A 21229-nucleotide genomic window follows, 5' to 3' on the forward strand; every position below is an offset into this window, starting at 1 on the left:
TTGCCTTGACTCAAAGCCCTTGCCTTTAAAACTGTATTTATTTAAAAGCTGTTTTTAATTCTCCTCCTTACAAAGGGAAATTTGGAAAAGTACACATGAACAAATGTAGCAATGTGACAGGGGTTACACAAGTCCTTGAATAACAGCTTTGAGAGCTATAGACTACTTCATTCATCTCAATGATTATTTAATCTTAGAAGCTGACAGTAAGTTCCTTGCCTACAGCATATTGAAAACTGACAGAGAGAGGGCATGATAAAGTAATGTGAATTTAATAGCAAAATAAATAATACAGAAGCTATTGCACTGATTGCGTTGTTCATTATCCTACTGAAGTCAATAGGAAAGCCATGTTTCCAACACTTTCTGGAAGAAGTGCAGGGTTTCCACCTGAGCATTATACACATTTGCAACAGGAAACACGCGGCCTTGGACAAGCAACCAGCTCCTGCTGAGCCCAGAGTGGTGAGAAGATTGAAAAGGCAGCCTGCCGGCCCTTCCTTACACCAGTGCTCTCCTGGACAGTAAACTCCTTCAACAATCATGAAAGAAATACGAACACCACTCCCAGATTTTTTTACAGCCCCAGCCTCAAGGGCATGACTTATCAGTTTACTACAAATAGTTGGAATAAAAATAACTGTGAAGGGAATTATTCTCTAGCTACCTGTCCCAGAGGGCATGGCCAAACCTTCAGCACCCAGGAGAAGGAGAAGGCTTCCTTTCCCAGTGTCTGCCAGCCCGCCTTCCTCCTCCTTATGAGCCTCCTAAAGGTGTGTGACAGGCAAAAGCTCTTTTGGCCTTCTAAGGCTGCTCACTTTCCTGTACCAATTGCCAACTACCCAGATTCTGCTGAGAGCTCAGCACTCACAACATTATTGTGCTCAGCACAAGCACCGCGGCAGAGGTTTTTGCATATTAAATTGCCCAGGATCACCAGACCCAGTTTATTGCAGCACTGCCTATGTAAGGTTACTTGGAATTGCCTTGCAGGCCTTTTTGACCAATATTTATGATGACCCTTAACAAATACAACTAAAAATTGGCACTATTATTAAAGAATATATTCTAAATCTCAGTTGATGGAATGCAAAGCAGTACAATTCCCAGTACCAGCCCAAGTATGACTGACTGGTTTTGATCGCCCACTGAGACTGATACCAAAAAATGCATGCTCTTACGTTGTTATATTGTTTTTCAATAACCGCAGCTGTTTCAAAGATGACATATGTTTTGCAAAATCTATATTGTCCTATTTATTTCTCCCCCTCAAGCTTTCATTTATGCTGGGTGTCATTTGTAGGTTTTGAACCAGTATTTGGCATTGAAGAAGCTATTTTCTGAGCACAACATTTTCACCAGTTCTGTATTCTTTTTAAATCCAGTCTTGAGGCTGTCGCAGAGTTTGACTTTCTCAGCCCTTCCCCTCCACAGTCACCCTCATTTGTATGCATTTGTTTCTGACAAACTGCAAGACAAAGACAGGAGCAGGCCACTTTTATTCACATGGATATACTTCTCTTTAAAAGTCTCTCAGCCTTCAGGGTCTTGAAGGGAGAGACCCACCACAACCTCCTTCAGCCAGAAGGACACTGGGATTTGCTGACAAGGTCTGGTGAGGATTAGTCTGACTGCTAAACTGCTGCAGTAATGAATGCTTTGCCTTACAATATGTCTAATGTTTTAGTCTAGATTTCAAACTCTCCTTTGCAAAGAAGGGGCAAGTCTCAAATACTAAAAACCAGTGTTAAAGACATGTACCAAGAATGCAATGTACCCGGTACGTGGTAAAAAATACGCCTGATCACATATGGTGTCTGAAAAGTTAAAAAAACAGACATTAACACTTATAAAACAAGAGCTCGATTAGAATAAAGGTTTACTAAACTTGACTTGTTCTAAAATACTATAAAATCTAACAATTATCAGTTGTCTCTAGGACATGCAAGTTAGTTACATACTTCAGCATAGCAGCTCAGTATTTCTGACCTGCCAGCAGTGCGAACCTACCCACCTCAGTACAGCCCATCCCTGAAAAGGCTTGTAGAGAGTTAGCCAGCCTACTCGGAATTCTCCAGCATACTTTCAAAAGGCCAACGGCCGGGGCCTCTTCAACGTACGAGCTGCTGGTACCGCAGCCCCTTCCTCACCCCGCACCTGCGGTTCCCCTGTGCCACGGCTCTTCTCCAGAGCCCGGCTCCTGAGCCCGTCCCGCCCGCACAGAGAGCTGCCCACAGCATCCTTCAAGAACAAATCCGTCATTAATTCAGCTCGGAGTCTTAACGCACAAAAGCTCGCACACTTGAAAGGCGCATTTTGCACCCCTGCGTGGCGATGCCGCCCCGGGGGCAGGTTACGGGAGCGGGAAGCCCCAACACGGCCCCAGCCCCGCTGCAGGGGCCCGGCGCTCCCGTTTGTCCCGTCCCGCTGCGTGCCCGCCGGCCCCACTCGTGTCCGCCCCCCACCGCGGGCACCCCGCGACACCACCGCGCCCCTCCTCGCCGGGGCAGCCGCCTGGGAATTAGCCCGGAAACGGCAAAATAGCCCTATTCGCTTAAAAATATATGTGTCTTTATAGAGATAGATATACGTGCTATATATACACAGCCTGCCAACTTCGGGGGTTCGCAGGCGATGCTCGGGGCTACGCGGGTTTGGGGGAGCCCCCAGCCGTGGGGAGCTCTCCCCCCGACCCCATCGCACCGATGCAGCCGCCCCGGAGCAGCTGTGGGTGGGAGAGGCAGCACCCGGGAGGGGAGGGGAGGGGAAGGGAGGAGGGAGGAGGCGGTGGGGCCGAGCCGGCCCCTCGGTCCACGGCAGGAGGAGGAGGTACCCCGCGCTGCAGCCCAATGGGAATAGTGGCGCTTCCCTTTCTCCCGCTTCCTTTCTCCACCCCCAGCCCCGGGCTGGGGAGGCGGGAGGCGGCAGCGCTGCAGCCCGGCCACCGGCGGGGCGCGGGGCCGGAGGCAGCCCCGCACGGCCCCTTCTCCGCCCCAACACCTGCGCGGGGGAGGGATGCCGGGGGGCGGCCGCCCCCCGCCGCGGCAGAGCGGGCTGGCCCCGGAGCCGCCCCGGCGAGAAGGAGGAGGAGGAGGAGGAAGAGGAGAGGCAGAGAAAGGAGCAGGAGGGAAGTGGGGAAGTTGTGCCTCGCCCGCCCCGCCGAGAGCCGGAGCCATGGGCCCCGCCGGGGGGGCGCGGGCCGCCCCCTCGCTGCTGCTCTCGCTGCTGCTCGGAGCCTCGGCCCCGCTCTGGCTGCGGGCGGAGACGCTGGGTGAGTGGGGGGGGGGGCAGGCACGGCCCCCCCGGGGCGTCCAGCCTGCGCCGGGGGCAGCGGGGGGTGTGCGGGGGGGGCGGGGAGGGTGCCCGCCGTCCTCGCCTTGTTGCTCCGCGGGAGCGTAGCCTGAGCTGCTCTCAGGGCTGTATATAGTTGACCTGGTTAATCCTCGCCGGGTTTATCCCCGTGTCTGAGTAGCTGCGAGATTAAAGTGGTAACCGGCCTTACGGTAAATATATACTACGGCTTTCTTGATCTTTCGGTAATTAGGACTTTTTCTCCACTTATTTGACTTACAAAAAAAAAAAGAAAAGAAAAAGTCTCCTTCAAGTTGGCAGGGAGCGGCTCCGGCCGTTCCCGCTGCCAGCTGGGCGCCCGGCTCCGGCCGCGCCTCGTCAGCCCCGGCGGGCGCGGCGGGCGGCGCTGGGCCCCCCGGCAGCACCGGCTCTGCCCCCGCCGGGGCCCGGGGCCGGCAGCCCCTGCCCCACAGCTGCGTGCAGGCTCGCCCACTGCCTCGCTGAGAAGGAGAAATGCCCTTACTCCTGCTGGGACAAGGCTTTGTAGCGATCTGAAGGGGACCTTGCAAGCCCTTTGTGGTAGTGCTGTTTGTTGAAATTAGGGCCCAGGTACCGTTCCCTTCTTGACTCGGTGTTTTTATGCGGCTCACGTTAAGCTTCCTGTGTAAACTACTAGTACAGCTGTCTTCTACCGAGGAGTTGGAACCTTTTGGCTGTGGCATTGCATGGGCTGATGCATCCATTTTAGAAGAGTTCACTGACAGCTACTGGTAAGATAGTTAGCACTGGAAATTAAGCATCATGATGAGCTTGACAGAGCATTCGGATAAATTAATAGTCGCCGTATTAATGTTCCGATTTGGCTGCAAATTCCAGAACACAGTGCTGTGCATTAGCATTTCATCCAGGCAGTGGTACAAAGTACTTTATTTGGCTGATTTATACCTGTTTTTCCTATAACTTCCTATTAATGGAGATTTCTGATCCAGATCCTCACAGAAGGGAGAATTTGGTATGGGTTGTGTCGCCTTTCCACTTGCCAGCTTCATGCCAGCTTTGCTATTCTGCCCTCAATATGTTTCCCCGTCTTGAAACTCCAACTTGATATGTTCCAGGAAACACATATGTAGCAAAGAAAAAATATTCCCTCAATCCCTCTTTTCGTCAGTATTCTCGTGTGGGGTTTTTTTGTTTGTTTCCTTCCTCACCGATGTTTGTGATGACATCAAGGAGAAAGTAATTTGAAGAGTCAGAAATAAATAGTAAGTTGGCTGGAATTTCAGGGGGTTTTAGTGCATACAGTGGCACAAAGTAGTAAGTATGAATCCTACTCCTTGTCTGTATTCCCAAATCAATTATGTTGTATGCATGTTAAAAATGTTTCTACTATCAAAACCAACAGCATGGAAACGCAGGTAATGTTTTGCCTGTTTCTCTTTGGACAGAACTCAACTTTACAATATAGTATGTCCGGTGTCTAGAAAGCAGGAGAGATGTTGATGCGTCTTTCCTTTCTCCTTAGGGGGCAGCTATTCTATTTGTTTGTTTATTGATATTGCCCTATAAATTAGGGGCTAAGTGTTCCAAGATGCACCAGTGGAGAAAGGAGATAAGTGGATACAAACTTCCTGTTACACAGGCTTCTTGACTTGATTTAAAAGTTGCAATGGAGCAAGAGGATTGCCAGAGTGAATCAGGCTTGAGTTTCAGCTAATTCTGTATCTTGTCACCACTGGTGTCTCCCACCAGCTGGTTCAAAGAAAGATGCGCTTGTTTAAATATATTGATTTAAAAATACTCATTTTTAAAAATAAAGTAGTACATTTTTCTGGCTTCTCATGAGCTGGCTGCTTAACCTGCTTTTTTCATGACCATCTCGCCTTCCTTTTCAGTTTTTCCTGAGGGTTGCTACAGAACAAGGATGAAGCTGCTGTTGCAGCTTCTGTTCTCTTAAGTTTTAAATAAAGGAAAGGCCCCTTTTTTTCACTGTGGCTTGGTTACTTTATATCATGCCTCGTATCTGAGTGTGACTGTGCAGAGCCCAGGTGTCAGCTCTTTTTCTGCTCTTGAAAATGTGTTAAATGTGTGTGTTGTCCAAGAACATATATGAAATGTGGAATTTTGTTGTTCATAGAATGATGATGGGAAAGGCTGAGCGTTTAGGGAACTGATTTTAATTAAAACATATTTATAAGCTTAGTAGGTCTCACCTGGGGACAAATATCACATCTATGACTGTGCATGAGTAATAAATAGCTTTGGGATTTATAATAAAAGGTTCTTCTTTTTCTCTTTTTATTCTGCTGTACGCTAAGCTTAACTTCTCTTGTGGTTTCTGTTGCCAGTTCTTTGCTGACAACTACAAAATATACCTTGTTCCCAGCCTGCCAACCTCACACAGCTGTGCCTGATCTGGTATCTCTTTTCAAAATCTCCTTCCAGTGGTTCGAACCCAATGCAGAAGGGAGGCAAACCTCAACACAGTATCTTTGCCTTTCACTCTTTTCTGGTTTGTCTTCTGGTCTCATTGAGCAGGACCTTGAACCGTGTAATTGTGGGCAGCAGATATCTAAATCGGAGTTGAATCTGAGCCTGTATTCTGTTACATTTCATGGCCAGTAGGTCTTGAAACAGGTCCAAGGGTTGGTTGGTTGTAGGAAGGTGTAAGAGAAAGGGGGATTTTACTCTATTAAGAACAAGATTTAAGCCACTGCTCTTGCTGTAACTCACTTAGTTTCACTTCAAATAAAGCACAGCAATGAACTTAGTCCCAAGTGGGATTTGCAGATCAGCATCTGAATGTGAACTTCGGTTGCAGTATTCCTGGGTCTGTTGACAGTTGAGCCCAATGCCCAGTGGGAAGAATTGATGGCCAGTAGACTTTTAGACATTTGGAGGCAAGGCTGTTATTTAATGTGACAACAGCATATGCAGTAATCGTGAGAGATTATGACTGTTCTCAGGGGCTTGTACAAAACCCCTACTGAAGAATATTGGTGACATCATGCTAATCACTTTGAATGCCCATTTCCAGCATTTTGAAATGCAGATAGAGATTAATCTTTCTTGTACCTACACGCACACCCCTCTGTTTTCTGAATATAAGAGATTGGTAAATTTTCAGTTTGTTTGCGTTTTGTCCTTATGTCTTCTTCCTTCCTTGGCTCCCTCTGTCTTGCCTCGTGAATGCTGACTGGAATCACTAAAGAGGGAGGCAACAGTTTTCCGGTTGCAGTTCATAAGCAGTGTGTGTACCCACCACATGAAAACTGCAATGTTTTCAGTCGCACAGACTTTGCTATAAATAGCTCTAAGCCCTTTATATGTACTTCTCTTTAGGTTAGCAGGGGACGTGTTTCAAACAAAATCAGAGACAGGGAGGCCACTGGGAGTCTCACTGACAAAGGAGGGAGAAAAAGATACCTTAGGAAAGTTATTACCTGCACACGCACGTAACAGGCATGGCTCTTGAATCGTATTTCATGCAAATTGTTGATTTGCATATGCAAATCTACATCCATTTATGTTTATTGAAACTGCTGCCTTTAGTCCACTGGAGCTACATGAGTAGCACAGTAAAAAATACTTTGAAAAACACCAACTTTGAGGTTGTTTACACTACTGTATAGAGATGCCTCAAAGCCATTTCAGGTAGCAGAAGTAGTGTAGTTTTGAAAGCCCATCTGAGCTAACATACCATGCCCAAGAGCGTGGTCTTGAGTGGTGGTGGTCACTGAAGTCCTCAGCAGACACACCACTGTAGTTTGGGGCCAGCTGTATCATATCTGATGCTCTCCTGTGGCATGCACTTATCAAGACATGAGTTTGCACCATCTGCTAAGAATAAAACAAGCCAGACAAAATCAAAATAAAATCCTTCTGACTGGATTCAGTAGAATGGTGTTGGATCCTAACTATCTGCAATAAAAAAATGTTAATAGCAATGCATAAGAATGAGCACACAACTTCCCCAAAAGGTTTAATTAGCATTACAGCTGGGACTAGGAAACTCAAAGTGGGACAATCTAATAGTGATATTTAAATAAAAAAGGATAGTGGTTTGGACAGTTTTAAGAGTATATAGATATCTTCATTTTTGCTTTAAGAATAAATGATGAACTAATTAAACTGATTTTTGTCTGTGAAAATTGTGTGAGTGCAAAAGCCACATTTTTGAGGTTGGCTGGATGCTTACACATAGAGAGGCTGCCAGTAGTTATGGTTAGAATTGTTGATCCTGTATAATTAAGCCTGGGAGCTGAGAGTGTTAGGAGGAAACGTTTTGGTCTTTCATTCCCTCCCTCCCTGTCTCTTCTTTTGACAGAGCCAGAACTTGCCTCTGAGGAGTTTCCTTCTAAGATGTGAAGGCTTAGTTTGGTGGTGGTGGTGGGACTTTCTCATCCTCCCTGAGCAGGATTTCCAGTCCCAGTGCAATCCTACTCATTATTTCCATTTCCCTGATGGGACAGGGCTGCTGTCTGGTGGTGGCAGCTGCCTGTGCAGCAGCTCCGTGCTGCTCCTCCACATAGGCAGAGGGAAGGATGAGCGTGCCCAGGCTGTGCTGTCTTTGCCCATCTCCAGAAGGCTTCAGTAAAGGTGTTTTCATGCACCATGAAGAGGGACAGGAGAACAAGTGGTGAAAGCAGATCAGGGCAAGGTTAGAAATGCAGACCCAAGGCCTTCTACAAACTGGATTCTTCATTTTGATATTTAATGACACATTTAGGCTCAAGCTGCTACTGTAATTACAGTAATGTTCATCAGTCATTTAGTAAAGCTTTAAAACGTTGTTTCTTCCCACAGCTGCTGCAGAAACCTTGTTTCCATCACAGTTTTAATCTGTGATGTTCAACTTTCTGGCACCTCTACCACAAATTGTTCAACGATATTGGATTTCAGTCTAACGCTTTGACATTAAAGTTGAAGTCATGTTGATGTCATCTTCCAGATGTTCATGTCTACTGAATAAAAATTGTGTTTATTTGTTTTATTTCAAATTACAAAAACACATGGGGAATTCTGGATGCGATCCCTCATGCTATACAAAGGCCTGTGTGTCCTGTCAGAAATCAAACAAAACTTTTCTTCATGGTGTGGTAGGAGAGACCTCAAAACACTGGGAACATAGGTGGATTTCTTCACCCATCCAAACAAAATGGCTTTGTTACATGCCTGAGCCTTGTTGTTGCAGCTGCGGTAACTGCGCAGAAGGGAAACATGCAGCTTCTGCCTGAAACTACTTGTATTTTGCTCTGGTGCCACACCAGTTCTGTGTTGGTGGTTGTTTTCACTTAATAGTCAGCTGTGCTTCATTTGTAACAGAAGCTTGTAACAAAAAAGGTTCATTTTGTCTGAAGGGATGGAAAAAAATATTTTTACCTGTGAACTAAATTCAAGCATCCTGTGGGTCCTCCTCCTTCTCTGGGAGGCTTTGGCAGCAAGGTCCATGGCTGACACTGGAGCTGTTGCCCTCCCTGTTGCCTCAGCTTGCTCCCAAAGCCAGGGGTTTCTATTATCTCATGTTTCTTGTGTCTGCATGGTACAGGGGAATTGATGTTGAGATGACTGGGAGCCACAGAGCTGAAGGCTTTAGAACAGAATTTCAGTAGATAAACTGTAATAGGAAGTATCATGCTACATGTAATGAGTACTTGGGTGGTTTAAGTGTTAACGTTTTTGAACCCAAGAAAAAGTCAGCACTTTCTGATCTATTAAGTATTTTGTCACAGACAGAAGAGGCATAGTTAAACTCGTGGCCCTTAAAACAGGTATCTGAGAACATACTGATTTTCAACAAGTGCTAGTGCTTGTGTTTTGAAAACGAATTTTTTTTTTTTTTTTTTTTTTTTTTAGAAATTCAGTCCGTGTGATCTCTACATGGAAAGCAGAATAATACTGTATCAAATTGAGCAGTTACACTGAGGTACTCACTCTTGAGATGAGTGAAAGACTGTTCATACCTCTCTGATGTACCCTGTTTCAAAACTTGAGAACATGATTGTTTGATAAAACTGCTAATCAAAAAATCCAGTCATATAAAATGAAATTATGGAGTTTTGGTATGTGGTGTACATAGGGTGGCATAAAACATTCTGTTCTGTGCTATTTTTCACACTCATTTGCAAATACCTTTTATGCAGTCTCATATTGTCAAAGAAGAGACAGAAATGACACTGTGCATCACCAAACGATGATGTGGATCATACAGCACCACAGCCAACACTATAGTACTTAAGTAATGGTGTGGCTGCTTTCCTTTCTATTTTTTTAATTTCTAATCTATTTCACAGCAACTATATGTAACCACAATGAAACAGAGATCACAACATTTCCTGGTTTACAGAGCCTCTGAGTGTACTATTCTGGTTAATACCTTGATGACAAGTATCAGGCAGGCTGGTTGCATGAGAGTACTGAAAAAAGGCATTTTTGCTTTTAATGCTCTGGGTCAGAAACTTATTGTAGCTCTTTGGCTGTATCTTCATCTTAGTTCAGTTAATTTTTGCTTCCATTTCTACTGGAGCTGTAAGGAACCACTTATGTTAGATTGCAGTAACCATGGAGGAAATAGCTAGTTTCCTAGAAGTTGGGTTGACTGAGTTAAAAGGCAAAACAGAAAATTGCATCTTGCTAATAAATGGCAATAATTGTTTCCATCACAAACCAATTAATTTTCTCATGAGATATTTGTTAATTTATACTTTGTGGATAATGGGGGGTTTGCATAATTTGCTTTGAGAAAAGTGGCGTGCTTTCTGTCGGCCTCTTCTATTAACACATCACATATTTCACCTAGGCATACAGACAAAAAAGGTGAATGTGTGTTTTTTTTCAAGTAAGCCGGGACAGGTTTGATTTCAAGAAAAAAGACCACCCTTAATCACTGATAACTGTTGATCTTGCCTAACTTGTATCACACTAACAAGGGAATTGCATATTAAAAAAAGGGTGGTAGCGGTTTAATTCTATCATGTTCATCCACTTCCTCTTACCCATATTAAAGCTGTTTTGAAATCTTGCCTTCCCACCTGCTACTGTAACTGGAACAGCTCCGCTTCAGCCTCTCCTTACCCTGGTGTCTCTGCATTCCCTGTCCCTGTGGGTTTGTCAGTCCTTAGCACTGCTGTGAATATGCCTATTCCTGTGCAACCCAATATTCGAGTCTGGCCCTGAGCTTGCAGCATATGTTTCCCACACAGTCCAAATTTGGTGCTATATACTGTAAGTTAATCTCCAGTATAGCATAGCAAAGAGAAAAACCTGGGAAAAAAACAGATGGAGAAAGTAGAGCAAACAATTTGCATATATATGATATGTCTCTCAGTTAAGATTAGCATTTCCTACTTCGCCTGAAAAGCCCTTAATTGAAATCCAACTGCATGTTTGCCCAGATCAGCAGAATCAAGAGGAGATGCCCTAATGGCACAATGTCCCCCCAACCCAGAGGGACTCTAGCATGGAGTGGGTGGTGGTTTCCATCTCCAGCTGTCGCCCCATGTCCCTGCCACATTGCTGGGATGCTGTGGGCAGAAGGACAGGGAAGAAGTCCCTCTCTGTGGGATATTTGTTCCCCATAGCCTTTATAGCACTGGAGCTTCACTGGGGTCCTGAGTGGTGTGACTCTTCATGGGTGGCTGGTGGAGGAGCACGACTGTCTTCCCATTTATTTAGTCCTTCAAGGTTCCTTCTGAGCATACAGTTGTAACAAGTGCTTAGGCAACGAACTCGGTGCCTTTTCAGCATCTCTGCACTTGAAGTGCGTCATGTGGATGTGTATCTTAAAGTAGGTAGGTGTTTGTTAGAAAACAAAAAATCAACTTTCCTTTTGCAAAAAGGGGACCCTATGCTTAAGATTGCTCTGAAATTTCCATAAACGTGTAGCTCCATTCTCTTTTCTGTTTCCAAAAACACACAAGCTAATAAAATGTTGAAGTGGTCAATTGCAGCAATATGCCACAACCATAAAAGAAAAGCATTCACAAATATTAAATGCAGCTATGCAGGGAATAAATAAATAAATAAAAAACTACAAATCTCTTTTGTTGCAGCAGTTAAAAAGGCACAGAAGTTTTCTCACACCCACAGGCTTGAGAGTGCTGTATTTAGAGTGCTGAAAAGCAAATTCCAGTGCTGAAACTCGCTTCTCTGGAGGGCTACATTTGGGTATACTGCCTAAGTCCTGGAAGCAGTGACTAAAACACACTTATTTTTGACATGTACTCCTGTACTGTCTGTCTTTCACAGATTGTGATGGAACCAGATAGTGATCCTGAAAAGCAAAGGCAAACCTAGTTTTCTACTACTTCTGGGTATTTAGTAGAAGCAAAGCAAGAAAACTCTATGATGCTATTTACATTTTTGTGTAAACCTTGTCCTTTATGTGTTGCAGGATCTTGTTCTTTACAGAATGCAGCAATTTCTTAATCTTGTGTCCTCATAAATAATTCATAGAAAGGGACTACCAGGCTGTAACTGCCATTCTGTCCTTTGGGCACTGTGATTTCTATGTTAATCCGAATCTTCTTGTCAGTGAGGTCTAATGTGTAAATGTAGTCGGGTAGTGTTAGGTTTCATCCTGACACAAGTCTCTAAGATGTATATGCAGATGAGATGGTTGCTCTCCAGAAAGATATTTGATTAAGCAGCAAAATTAATGAAGTCTTTATGGATACAGTAAAACTGGAAGAGTTTAATTGTGTGAGGTTCTGGTTCACATCTGTGTTAGTTTAAGTAAGATTTACTCTATTTGTTAAGGTTGCAAAGCTGTATGCTGAGTGTCAAGGTCCCTCTTCGGGGGAGTATGGCTTCCTGGTGACTGAAGAAATTGCTCTGAGGGAATTTCTGGTTTTGTTTGACATTTTACCAGCTAAATAAATAACATCTCAGGTCTCATCAGGTCTTTGCGAACTTCTTCAAAGATGAGATGTTTTGGGGTAGTAAAGGCTGCCCAGGCTATTTGTGGCGATCCAGCAAAGTCATTGCCATGTAGGTTAGCACAGCTGGAAAGATCTCCCCAGCTACTGGCATATGTCTGTACCTGCAATTGCTAAAAATCTTTGAGAAATGGCAGTATGGTCATAAGCTGCTTCGCTAGATAAGGCACTTAGAATGGTTGTCAGGGATTTTTTTCTATACTTGATGATGGCGATCCAACTGGTTACTAAAATAACTTCTTATACATTTGAGGCAGAGCATCTCCTGAGGCTGGCTGCAGGGAACACCCTGAGGAAGACCAGCCCCCTGAGGAAGGCCAGCCCCTAGCCACAGGCTGGACGTCTTGGGGGAGGTCACTGCTGGGCACGTGGTGGGAATTTGTGGTTTATGGAGCCAGTGTGGAACCAATTGGAGATCATTTGCTGCTTTCTCGTTCCTACTTTAAGAGGGACATTACAGTAATAATGTCTGTGAAGAAGAGGGAAAAACACGCTGTGGGTTGGTTTGACCTCCTTCTCCTTCTGTATCCCTTTGAAGTTGGTAAGTAAATAATTTGGGCAACGAAATCAGCACTCCACAGTGTTCCTTTGTTTCTTCTGCTGCTCTACCTTCCCTTCCTGCTCTTGGCCCTCCTCCCAGCCACTGCTTGGTTAGCCTGGGTAACAAAATGGGTGTCCTGAGGAACTGCTGCAGCACAGGGCTTAAAATGTTTTCTGGGAACCTAGTGGAGTCGAACAAATTGAAATGAAATGCAAAGGAAAAGTTTAAACACTATTTATTTGTCATTTCGCAGTAGGGCATACTGCAAAGTGGAAGACTTCCTCCCTCGAAAAGATATTAATAATACTAATTTAAAGGCTACGGAAGATTGCAGTCACTGTTTTTTCAGATGATTATAGACTTGCCTTAATTTTCAGTAGTTTCTTTCATTATTTGAGAATAGTTTTTGCTGTATCCACAAAATATTGTGGAGAATTTAAAGCTGGACTTCTGAAAAAAATGTCTGTGGATTTATATACCTCTGTAGACACAGGGCTCAGCCAGCTGCTCAACTGGTGTAAATGGCATCTGCCCTGAAATTGGTGGTCTGTGAAATCCCCAAATGCATGGTCACCCCCCGCCCCCCATAATGCTCTGGGGTCCCAGTGCCAGCAGGAAGGAAGACTGGAGGTACTCGTCTGCCCAGCGATGTCTCAGACCCATGACGTTGCCCTTTGTTTTTGTTACCTGCTTGGGCCCGCTGCCAGGAAAAGCACAGAGGTCTGATAATCTTTCGTCGTTCTCTGGAGAAGTGATGGGTTTAGGAACTGGTTGCGTGGTGGTCTCTCTTTTGTTACATTGATGCAGTAAAGAGCTGATGCTCTTGACCCAGATCTGCAGTGGAAAAGTTAGAAATGAAGCACTTAACTCATGGTTTTGCTTCATCACCTTATAAAGCAGTGAAGGTACAAACGCGTTTGTTTGTAGTGTGCGTAATTCTGTTAGTGATGGAGGTCAGAGTAGCTGTATGAAAACTTAAAATGTTGATAGACCACACCAGTGGATTTGGATGGCATCTGGCAAAAACACTTGCATTTTCCCTGGTCATTTCTCTTATCCCACGTGACCAGGTTGGGCCCAGGTTTGACTGGAAAGAGTTGATTTCTTTTTTAGGTACTTACCTGTTCTTACGCATTACTCAAATCTTCTTTCAAACACAGGCACAGAACTCCTTCTTGACCGAGTTATTACTATATCTTTTAATAAGCTGTAGCTATTACTTCAGGGAAAGCAATGTGGAAGACGAGACTAATCTCATTTCTCCTCATGGGGCTTCTTGTCAGAGCTTGCAAAGCCATAGCCTCAACTCAGTGTCATTTTGTTCACTTTGGCTGTGTCCATTTGCAGCTTTGGCTCTTAAAAAAATGCCAATTTTTGGCTGAATCCAAAATATAGGTATACAAACTCAGTTTTCTGCTCTCTCCTCTCAAGGGAAGGAGGAGTGGGAAGGAAGGACAGGCCGGCAGCCCCCCGCCAGCTCTGTGCTCTGGCCTCCACACAGGGTCGGGGGAGCACACCTTGTCCCGGGCATCACCATGAAGGTGGGTGTGCAAAAGGATGTCAAACTAGGAGAGATGAAGCAGAGAGGGAACTAAGGTTGCTTCGGGGGTCTTTGTCCCAGTGGGAAGAGATTGGCAGCCAAGGGGCAGCAGGTAGTGGGAGTCTGCAGCCAGAGAGGCTGAGAGAGAAATGCTGGTGCCGGTTGGGACTCACACGGCAGGGTGGAGGAGGGCAGGTAGCGGCTGGCTGTGTACATGAGCATGCCTAAGTATAACATGTATTTAGCACTGGAGTGAGTCCAAGTCCATTATTAATTGCTTAGTGAGGGTGAATCAGAAGGATGAAAAAGGCAGCTGTTTGCTGCCAGGATATTGTAGCAATGCTTTTGAAAACGCACTTTGATACCCTGCTATGTAACCATTTTTTAGTTGACGGTATAAACATGTTTGGTGGAAGGTGCAGCACATGGAAACTTTTTATAGCAGTTACTTGAAAAACTGTAGCCTCTTCCCTAACTCAGAGGGCGATGTGCTGAGTGCTTGGATAAAGGTGCTGTGCACACATTGTGCGTGTGAGCAAGAGGTGGAAAAGCCTGGGGTGCAGAGGAGCAAGAGGCCAGGGCTCAGTTTGTGTACTGGGCTTAGGAAGAGATGGGAGGAGGGAGTAAGCCTAGCCCAGGTGGTTTTGGGTGACAGTAGGGTACCTGAAGGAACCAGCATCATTTTCAGAGATTTCTGACTCTGCTGATTCTGGAACCATCACCATTTTGCTAAAGCCACAGTATCTGTCAGGGGCTGTATCTGGGGCAGCTCACAGTGTGAGGCTGGAGCTTGTTCATGGGCATGGATTTCATCACCTACGTCCTTTCTGGACAGGTTAGATCCTGGAGGTGTCCAGTAGCCGTGGTCAGACTCAGCCCTGACACAGCTGCTTGGAGATACTCCTTCACTTCGTCCCACACACATCCATCATGTACATGTCTGAGGATGGGAAATGGTACTACCTGCCAGCCACCTGGTACCTCCTCTCACCCTCTCTGCAGGGACATGCACTGGTGTCTTCTGGTGCAGTCTCAGGTTTGGTTTTAAATGCATAAACTGCTCTCAGAGAGAGCACTGTGTTAGAGAGGGCAAGGTGCAAGTGGTGTGCCCGCTGCTGTGGCAGAAGGTGCCAGTCATGGTTCTCGCTTCTTGGGGAGTTATTTCCAACGTCTGCCATAGGAGACTATTTTTATCTGTGGTAAACAGCCTTAATTTCAGCACTCTGTGATCTTCGGTACAACCTGTGCATAGGCCAACAGGCAGGCGCCCGCAATCCGGAGACCACGATCTTGATCTTGATTCAAATGTCTGTGGGAACTCAGTTTACAAAGAATGTTTGATGTGCTTTTAGCAAGTCCTGGTACTGAGGGGAGATTTTATTAATAAAACTAAGTGTGTTTAGACTTTCTGGCTGCTGAGTACCATGTGCTCAAAGAGTTTGTTCCTGTCCAGTGAGAAGTGATGAAACCTGGATGTCTGAGACAGGACTGCCAAATGGGGTGATAGAAAGCGGTTCTCAGAAGTAACGCTAAGTGAAAATTTAGTGTTAGCAAGAAATACTGAGTTGAACTGACCAACTGAATACACATATTTCCAGCCAGAAGAGCTGTGCCTATAGAAAAGAGTGCAACATCAGGTATTTAAACCATAGTTTTCATACGGACAAGCAGTTGTGTTTTAAACTAAATCTATTTGAGGTTTGGCCAATAAATTTCTACTGAAAAATCAATATTTTATGTGGAAAATAATAAGAACAAAGCTAATGGTAGTATTGGTCACATTTTCAAATGAATATCTAAGTTTTGAACTCATTACAATTTGCCTCCTTTTCTGAGCCCTTGGTATATTAGTGGGGTTATAAGTTTTTTACTACATTCAGTCATTAAATCTCTCTTTGAATGAATTATCAGATGCTGAGTTTTATTCAACCTCCCTTTATACCTTCAGACTGCTTCCCTAGGGTGCATTTTGCAGCAAATTTCAGTGTAAGATTTTCCTTTGCTCTGGTAATTTTGCTGAGAAACTCAAAATTTAGAGCTTCAGTCAGACTTCTCTGTAAGAAGTAATAGTTACTAAGACTTGGTCTGACTTTTTGGACATTGCTTCAGTTCTTGTGACAAACAAGCTTTTGTCGTGATCTTTTCCTCTGAGGCAGGCAGGCAGAACAGAGGCAGCAAGGGGCGTTACAGGTGCAGGACAACGCCACGCTTGCCTCTCGATCAATTGGAGTGTTTGAATGCTCATGCTCCACCAGTGAAAAGTTGGAAAATAGCATTTATGCTTTCTTAGCACAAAAGATGTTCTGGTGCTAATATGTTTCAACACTGACTCAAAGGCAGATTTTAAAAAAAGGAGTTTCCCTGGGAACAAGACCTCGTATAACCTCAACAGAGGAGGATGGCAGGCTGAGGTCTCTGGTGCACAGTTTTGCCTGTACACTTTCTGCAAAAATGTGACCTGAACAGTTGTCAGGGTCTTGCTATGATAGCAATGTCTTTTCAGCTTTTTGAGGAGAGTTTGTACCACAGAGGATCCTTGGGATTGTACCGACGTGACACAGGCCAGCATAGCCCAACGAGATGAAGACTATGTGCACACTAGACTTTTCATTTTAAGGAGTTCATCCCTGTGACATTTTGTTGTGGTTGTGCAACTTTTCCCTTTGTTTTCCCATTTCTTTCCCAATAAGGATAGGTTGCAAGCCAAGCTCCAGATTGTAGTTACTTTATTTTCATCAGCCTAGCTAAAGTAAATGCTTACAGTTAGAAATATGCAGTTTAAATTAAAGGCCACTGGCAGTTCTTTTTTTACTGCACAGCAATAGGCTACACAGGCAGCAAGGTTGTCCTGTGTCCTGCTGGAAATGATCTGGTTTTACACTGCCTGGACCTATGTGGACCCCTCTCTGGGTTCAGAAATTGATAGCTCATGTACTGTATTGCTCCTTATATTTTTATTCCTGTTGCAGAAAGTTTCTGTTAAAAGATGATTTGCTCAAGAGGCCAGTTTGCCTTTCATCTTGGGTATTTTCCTATGCATTCTGAAATCAGTAGTGCTTGGATAAAAAACTGGAAAACCTAATTTTTTTTAAAGCATGTGAACAAGCAGATCTGGAAAAACATATTTAATATGGTGATATGATTTTGGATTTTTGTCTTCTATTCACCTATATTCCAAGCATGAACCTGCAAGAAAATTAAATAGCAGGCAACAAAGCTAGTAATAATAGTAAGGCTACAAAATAACTGCTGTTGCTTGTGAAAAAGCAGTTGAGTTGGATGAAATGGCAGTGGAATTATATAGTAGGAAGTTAAAGTTTAATAGCTTGGACCTTATCTTTGCAGTGTGCCACCTTCCCCCCAACCCCCGGTATGGCACGTTTCTTTATCAACACTTCATTTCTAGTTAATTTTTAAATAATCTTATCAAACCTTAAGTTTGTTTCTCCTAGTGATTGTGGAAGGAAATTCAGATAGTAATTAAAATGCACAGACCAAAACAGTTAAACCAAAATATCTCCAAAATTAAAATTTTGGGTAGTTAAAGTGACCGTTGTGAATTCCTAGCTTTGCAGAATTCTTTATTTTATTAACACTTCTAGGACTAGCTTCAGTTTTGCAGTGATAAAGGGTAACAGTATACAAGACTCCTACGTGAAGAGTGCCTATGCCCTAACTGACCTAAAACTGACGACTGCCTGTTGTATGCATGTACAGATGGCACTAGTTCTAGTGTTGCAATAATTTCCATTATTTGGAAGATTCAACAGAATGTCATGGCTTAAGCTTTAACATATAAATTTTAAATTACTAGTACACTTTTAAATACTTCAGTAAAAATTGCTTCTTTTAGTAGTCAAGGTCTCTTATCTGATACGTGCTTCCTTCCCCTCCGTGGATGCTTCCTGTTTTCCATGTCGGTCCCCACATCTCCCTGTGTATTTCCATGTACCTTTTCCTGTTGTCCTATGTTCTGCTGCAGCTGCTCCTCAGACACCTCTCCACCAAGGAAAGGCTCCAAAGCTAAGCTGGCTGCTACACAGTGCCACAGAAACACACTTTGCAGGTGCCTACCCTCACCCCTAGAGCAAGGAGGCAGCAGCGCTTACATCTGCGGGCAGGCTACTGTGAAGTAGCCTGTGTACCATTAGCGATGCACATCCCACTTTTGAAGTGCCTCTTGTGTCTTTGCTTTGTCCCCGGTGCTTTCTGTGTTCTGTAAGTGGTGCAAGAAAACCAACAGGAAAGTAAGATGAGTCAGGTCCGTGATAGTACATAGTTAAATCATGTCTGTGCTTTCATGTATGATTCAGTTACCCTCTGATGGCTCTTTCTATGGAAATAAAATGTGGAATGATAATTGGGAGAAAACTATTTAAGGAAGGATCCTACCTATTACATGTGGAATTGCATCTTCAGGGTTTCAGCAGTGTTTGGCTGTAAAACAGAAAGTCAGAGAGACTCTGTACAGGACTGACAAGCACATCTTAGTTTATAAGTGTTTCCAACCTCCCTTTCTACTTCTTTAGAAGAGATATATGACTGTATGTATTTTAGTTACCTATGTTCCAACAGCAGTGTAACTGAGGTGGTGTATTATAAAAGTACTTTTTTAAAAGGTGGAAGCACACATGAGATATGGTTATGTGGTCAGTATTTTCTTACACATTTTTTACTGAGGAGTATGTTCTGTTTCTATTCCTTGTTTTTTCTCCTACTGCAGGGGATGGATGTGGGCACATGGTGATGTATCAAGACAGTGGGACCCTGGCATCCAAGAACTACCCTGGGACATACCCAAACTACACCCTTTGTGAAAAGAAAATCCAAGTACCTCTGGGAAAACGCCTGATCTTAAAAATTGGAGACCTGGATATTGAATCACAGAAATGCGAATCCAGCTACCTTACCATCCAGAGCTCTTCAACATTGCATGGTATGTAAAAGTTAAGGCAGTGGTCAATGGATGAACTGGTAAAATATTGAGTAAAAGCTCAACAAAATGCAGGAAGTGTCAGCCTTTGTCCTTTCCTCTTCCTTTTCATATTCACGTGTGTGGTGAGCACCTGAGGCGGTTGCTCCTCAACCTCCTGCCAAGGCTGGGGATGTTGCCGTGCTGTGCCACAGAGAGGCTGCTGGGGCCATAGGGTCTTGTGCTTGGCTCTGGCACCCCCACTGCTGTACTGTCAAGGCTTTGGTACAGCAAGGACGTGGGTCTGTGTCAGCCCTGTACCCTCCTCGGGTAGGGGAAGAGCTAGCTCATGAACTAGACAGAGACAAGATGAGAAATTGGAGTCAGTGATCTTGCATGTCTCTATTTCCTAGGCAGTTCAGGGCTCAGAGAGGAGGTAACCTTCATTATTGCTAGCTATTAGTCACTGATAACCTTTGCTAATGTACAGACTTTAATACTTGCAGATATTGAATGCGTGCAGCCAGTCTGTCCTCCTGTAAGAGATACACTCAGGAAGATAAGTGAGTAATCTGCTATAGCTGTGCACTTAAAACAATCATAACGACAACAGGATCCTCCCCAGGGAGAACCAGAGGCCTTCCTCAAATTCGTTTTCCCAGCCCATTGTTGCTGAAACGTTTGATCTGCTCTAGAAGAGTCAAACTGATTTTCAAGTCAGTGCACACTTTTTCAGAAGTCTTTAAAGTCTTAAATTTTAGAACTTAAATTCAGGGCTGCAAAGAGTTCCACAGTGCAGGAATAAGCTCATGAATTGACAATTCATAAAATTTTGCCTGCTGGGAGTGGGCTGTAGCCCTTCAGTCAGCTGAGGCTGAATATGCTGTACTGGACTTAACAAGCAGAATGGATTCAATGGGAAAAGGCGATGAAGAGATGAGCTATGCAGAGCCTCTGCAGGTTTCCAGATGACCCAGCTCATTGCTTGGCTTAGTAAAGTATGCAGTACTAAGATGAGGACTTAGAAGATATCTCAGTAGTACAGAGGGATGATTGCCTTTCATTCATAAACCATGATAGGCCTATCACTCATCTAGTAAGATAAGATCAAGTGAGGTATTAAATCCTTGCTTGCATACGAAGGTAAAGGTAATTATTGTTCTTGTGGGGGAGGTATTACATTTTGAAACAGCCTTCCCTAAGAATGGGCAGCGATGTGTTGATATCTAAGCATCGCATAGAGCTTGATTTGAGGCATAAGGAACATCTCTGTTTGTGTGTGCTGGGATTTTTTTATGTTGTTTACTTCATTTCAGAACTCTAAGTAATGAGTTGTGTTCACCTGAAGCAGTCTGTCTGTACTTGGCAGTAAGAGAGAGGTGTTTAGTATTGCCCTATCATATCTTTGAATAATTTTTATCGATGCTATCCTGACATTTCTAATCAAAGGCTTTTCTAGGAAACAAGGGTAAATCAAGATACTGTTTTCTGAAGTGAAAAATTAAGCTTAAATATTGATTGAAATTCTGGATCCTTACACATCAGCCTGAAGACAACTTCACATAGTTCAGTCCTGCAGTTATTCAGCCTCTAAACACAGAATACCTGTGTATTATGCAATCAAATCCATATAATGAATTCCTTTAAAGTATTCCCACACCCATTTTCAGAACTGATTGGTAATGTCTGATGCATGTGGACTATAATTTGCATTCTCAGTAACGAACTGCACAATTAGCAGATTTTGCTCATATCTGATTAAACAAGTTTTATAGCTTAGGCAGACATACCATCTGTAATGGTTTTTGTGGTCTGCAGCTCACTGCAGACTTTCCCAATAGCATACCACAGAGTCTCTGCTCTGCGTTCAGGTAAATCCATGCAGAATTAACAGTGTGGAAATAGTTGCTATATTCATAAATTCATGATATCACTTGTGTTTTAAAAGGCACAGGAAAATCATAGATGAGATTAGAGCTTCTCTAAGTCAATCATCTCAATAGTTTTGCTGT

At 43.9% G+C, this 21229-nt stretch overlaps 1 protein-coding gene across 1 annotated transcript in view; it reads left to right on the top strand.

Annotated features, from left to right (window-relative positions):
- Positions 1-2909: 2909 nt before the first annotated feature.
- DCBLD1 (discoidin, CUB and LCCL domain containing 1) overlaps positions 2910-21229 on the top strand; it is a 51747-nt gene continuing 33427 nt past the window's right edge. Inside the window, exons 1-2 of the mRNA XM_074896194.1 lie at positions 2910-3271; positions 19029-19241. Of these exons, the coding sequence (XP_074752295.1) occupies positions 3016-3271; positions 19029-19241 (469 nt within the window). The 5' untranslated portion in view covers positions 2910-3015. The remainder of the gene's footprint in view (positions 3272-19028; positions 19242-21229) is intronic.

The sequence above is a fragment of the Athene noctua genome, chromosome 1, assembly GCF_965140245.1.
Source record: "Athene noctua chromosome 1, bAthNoc1.hap1.1, whole genome shotgun sequence".
In the NCBI taxonomy this organism is placed as follows: domain Eukaryota; kingdom Metazoa; phylum Chordata; class Aves; order Strigiformes; family Strigidae; genus Athene; species Athene noctua.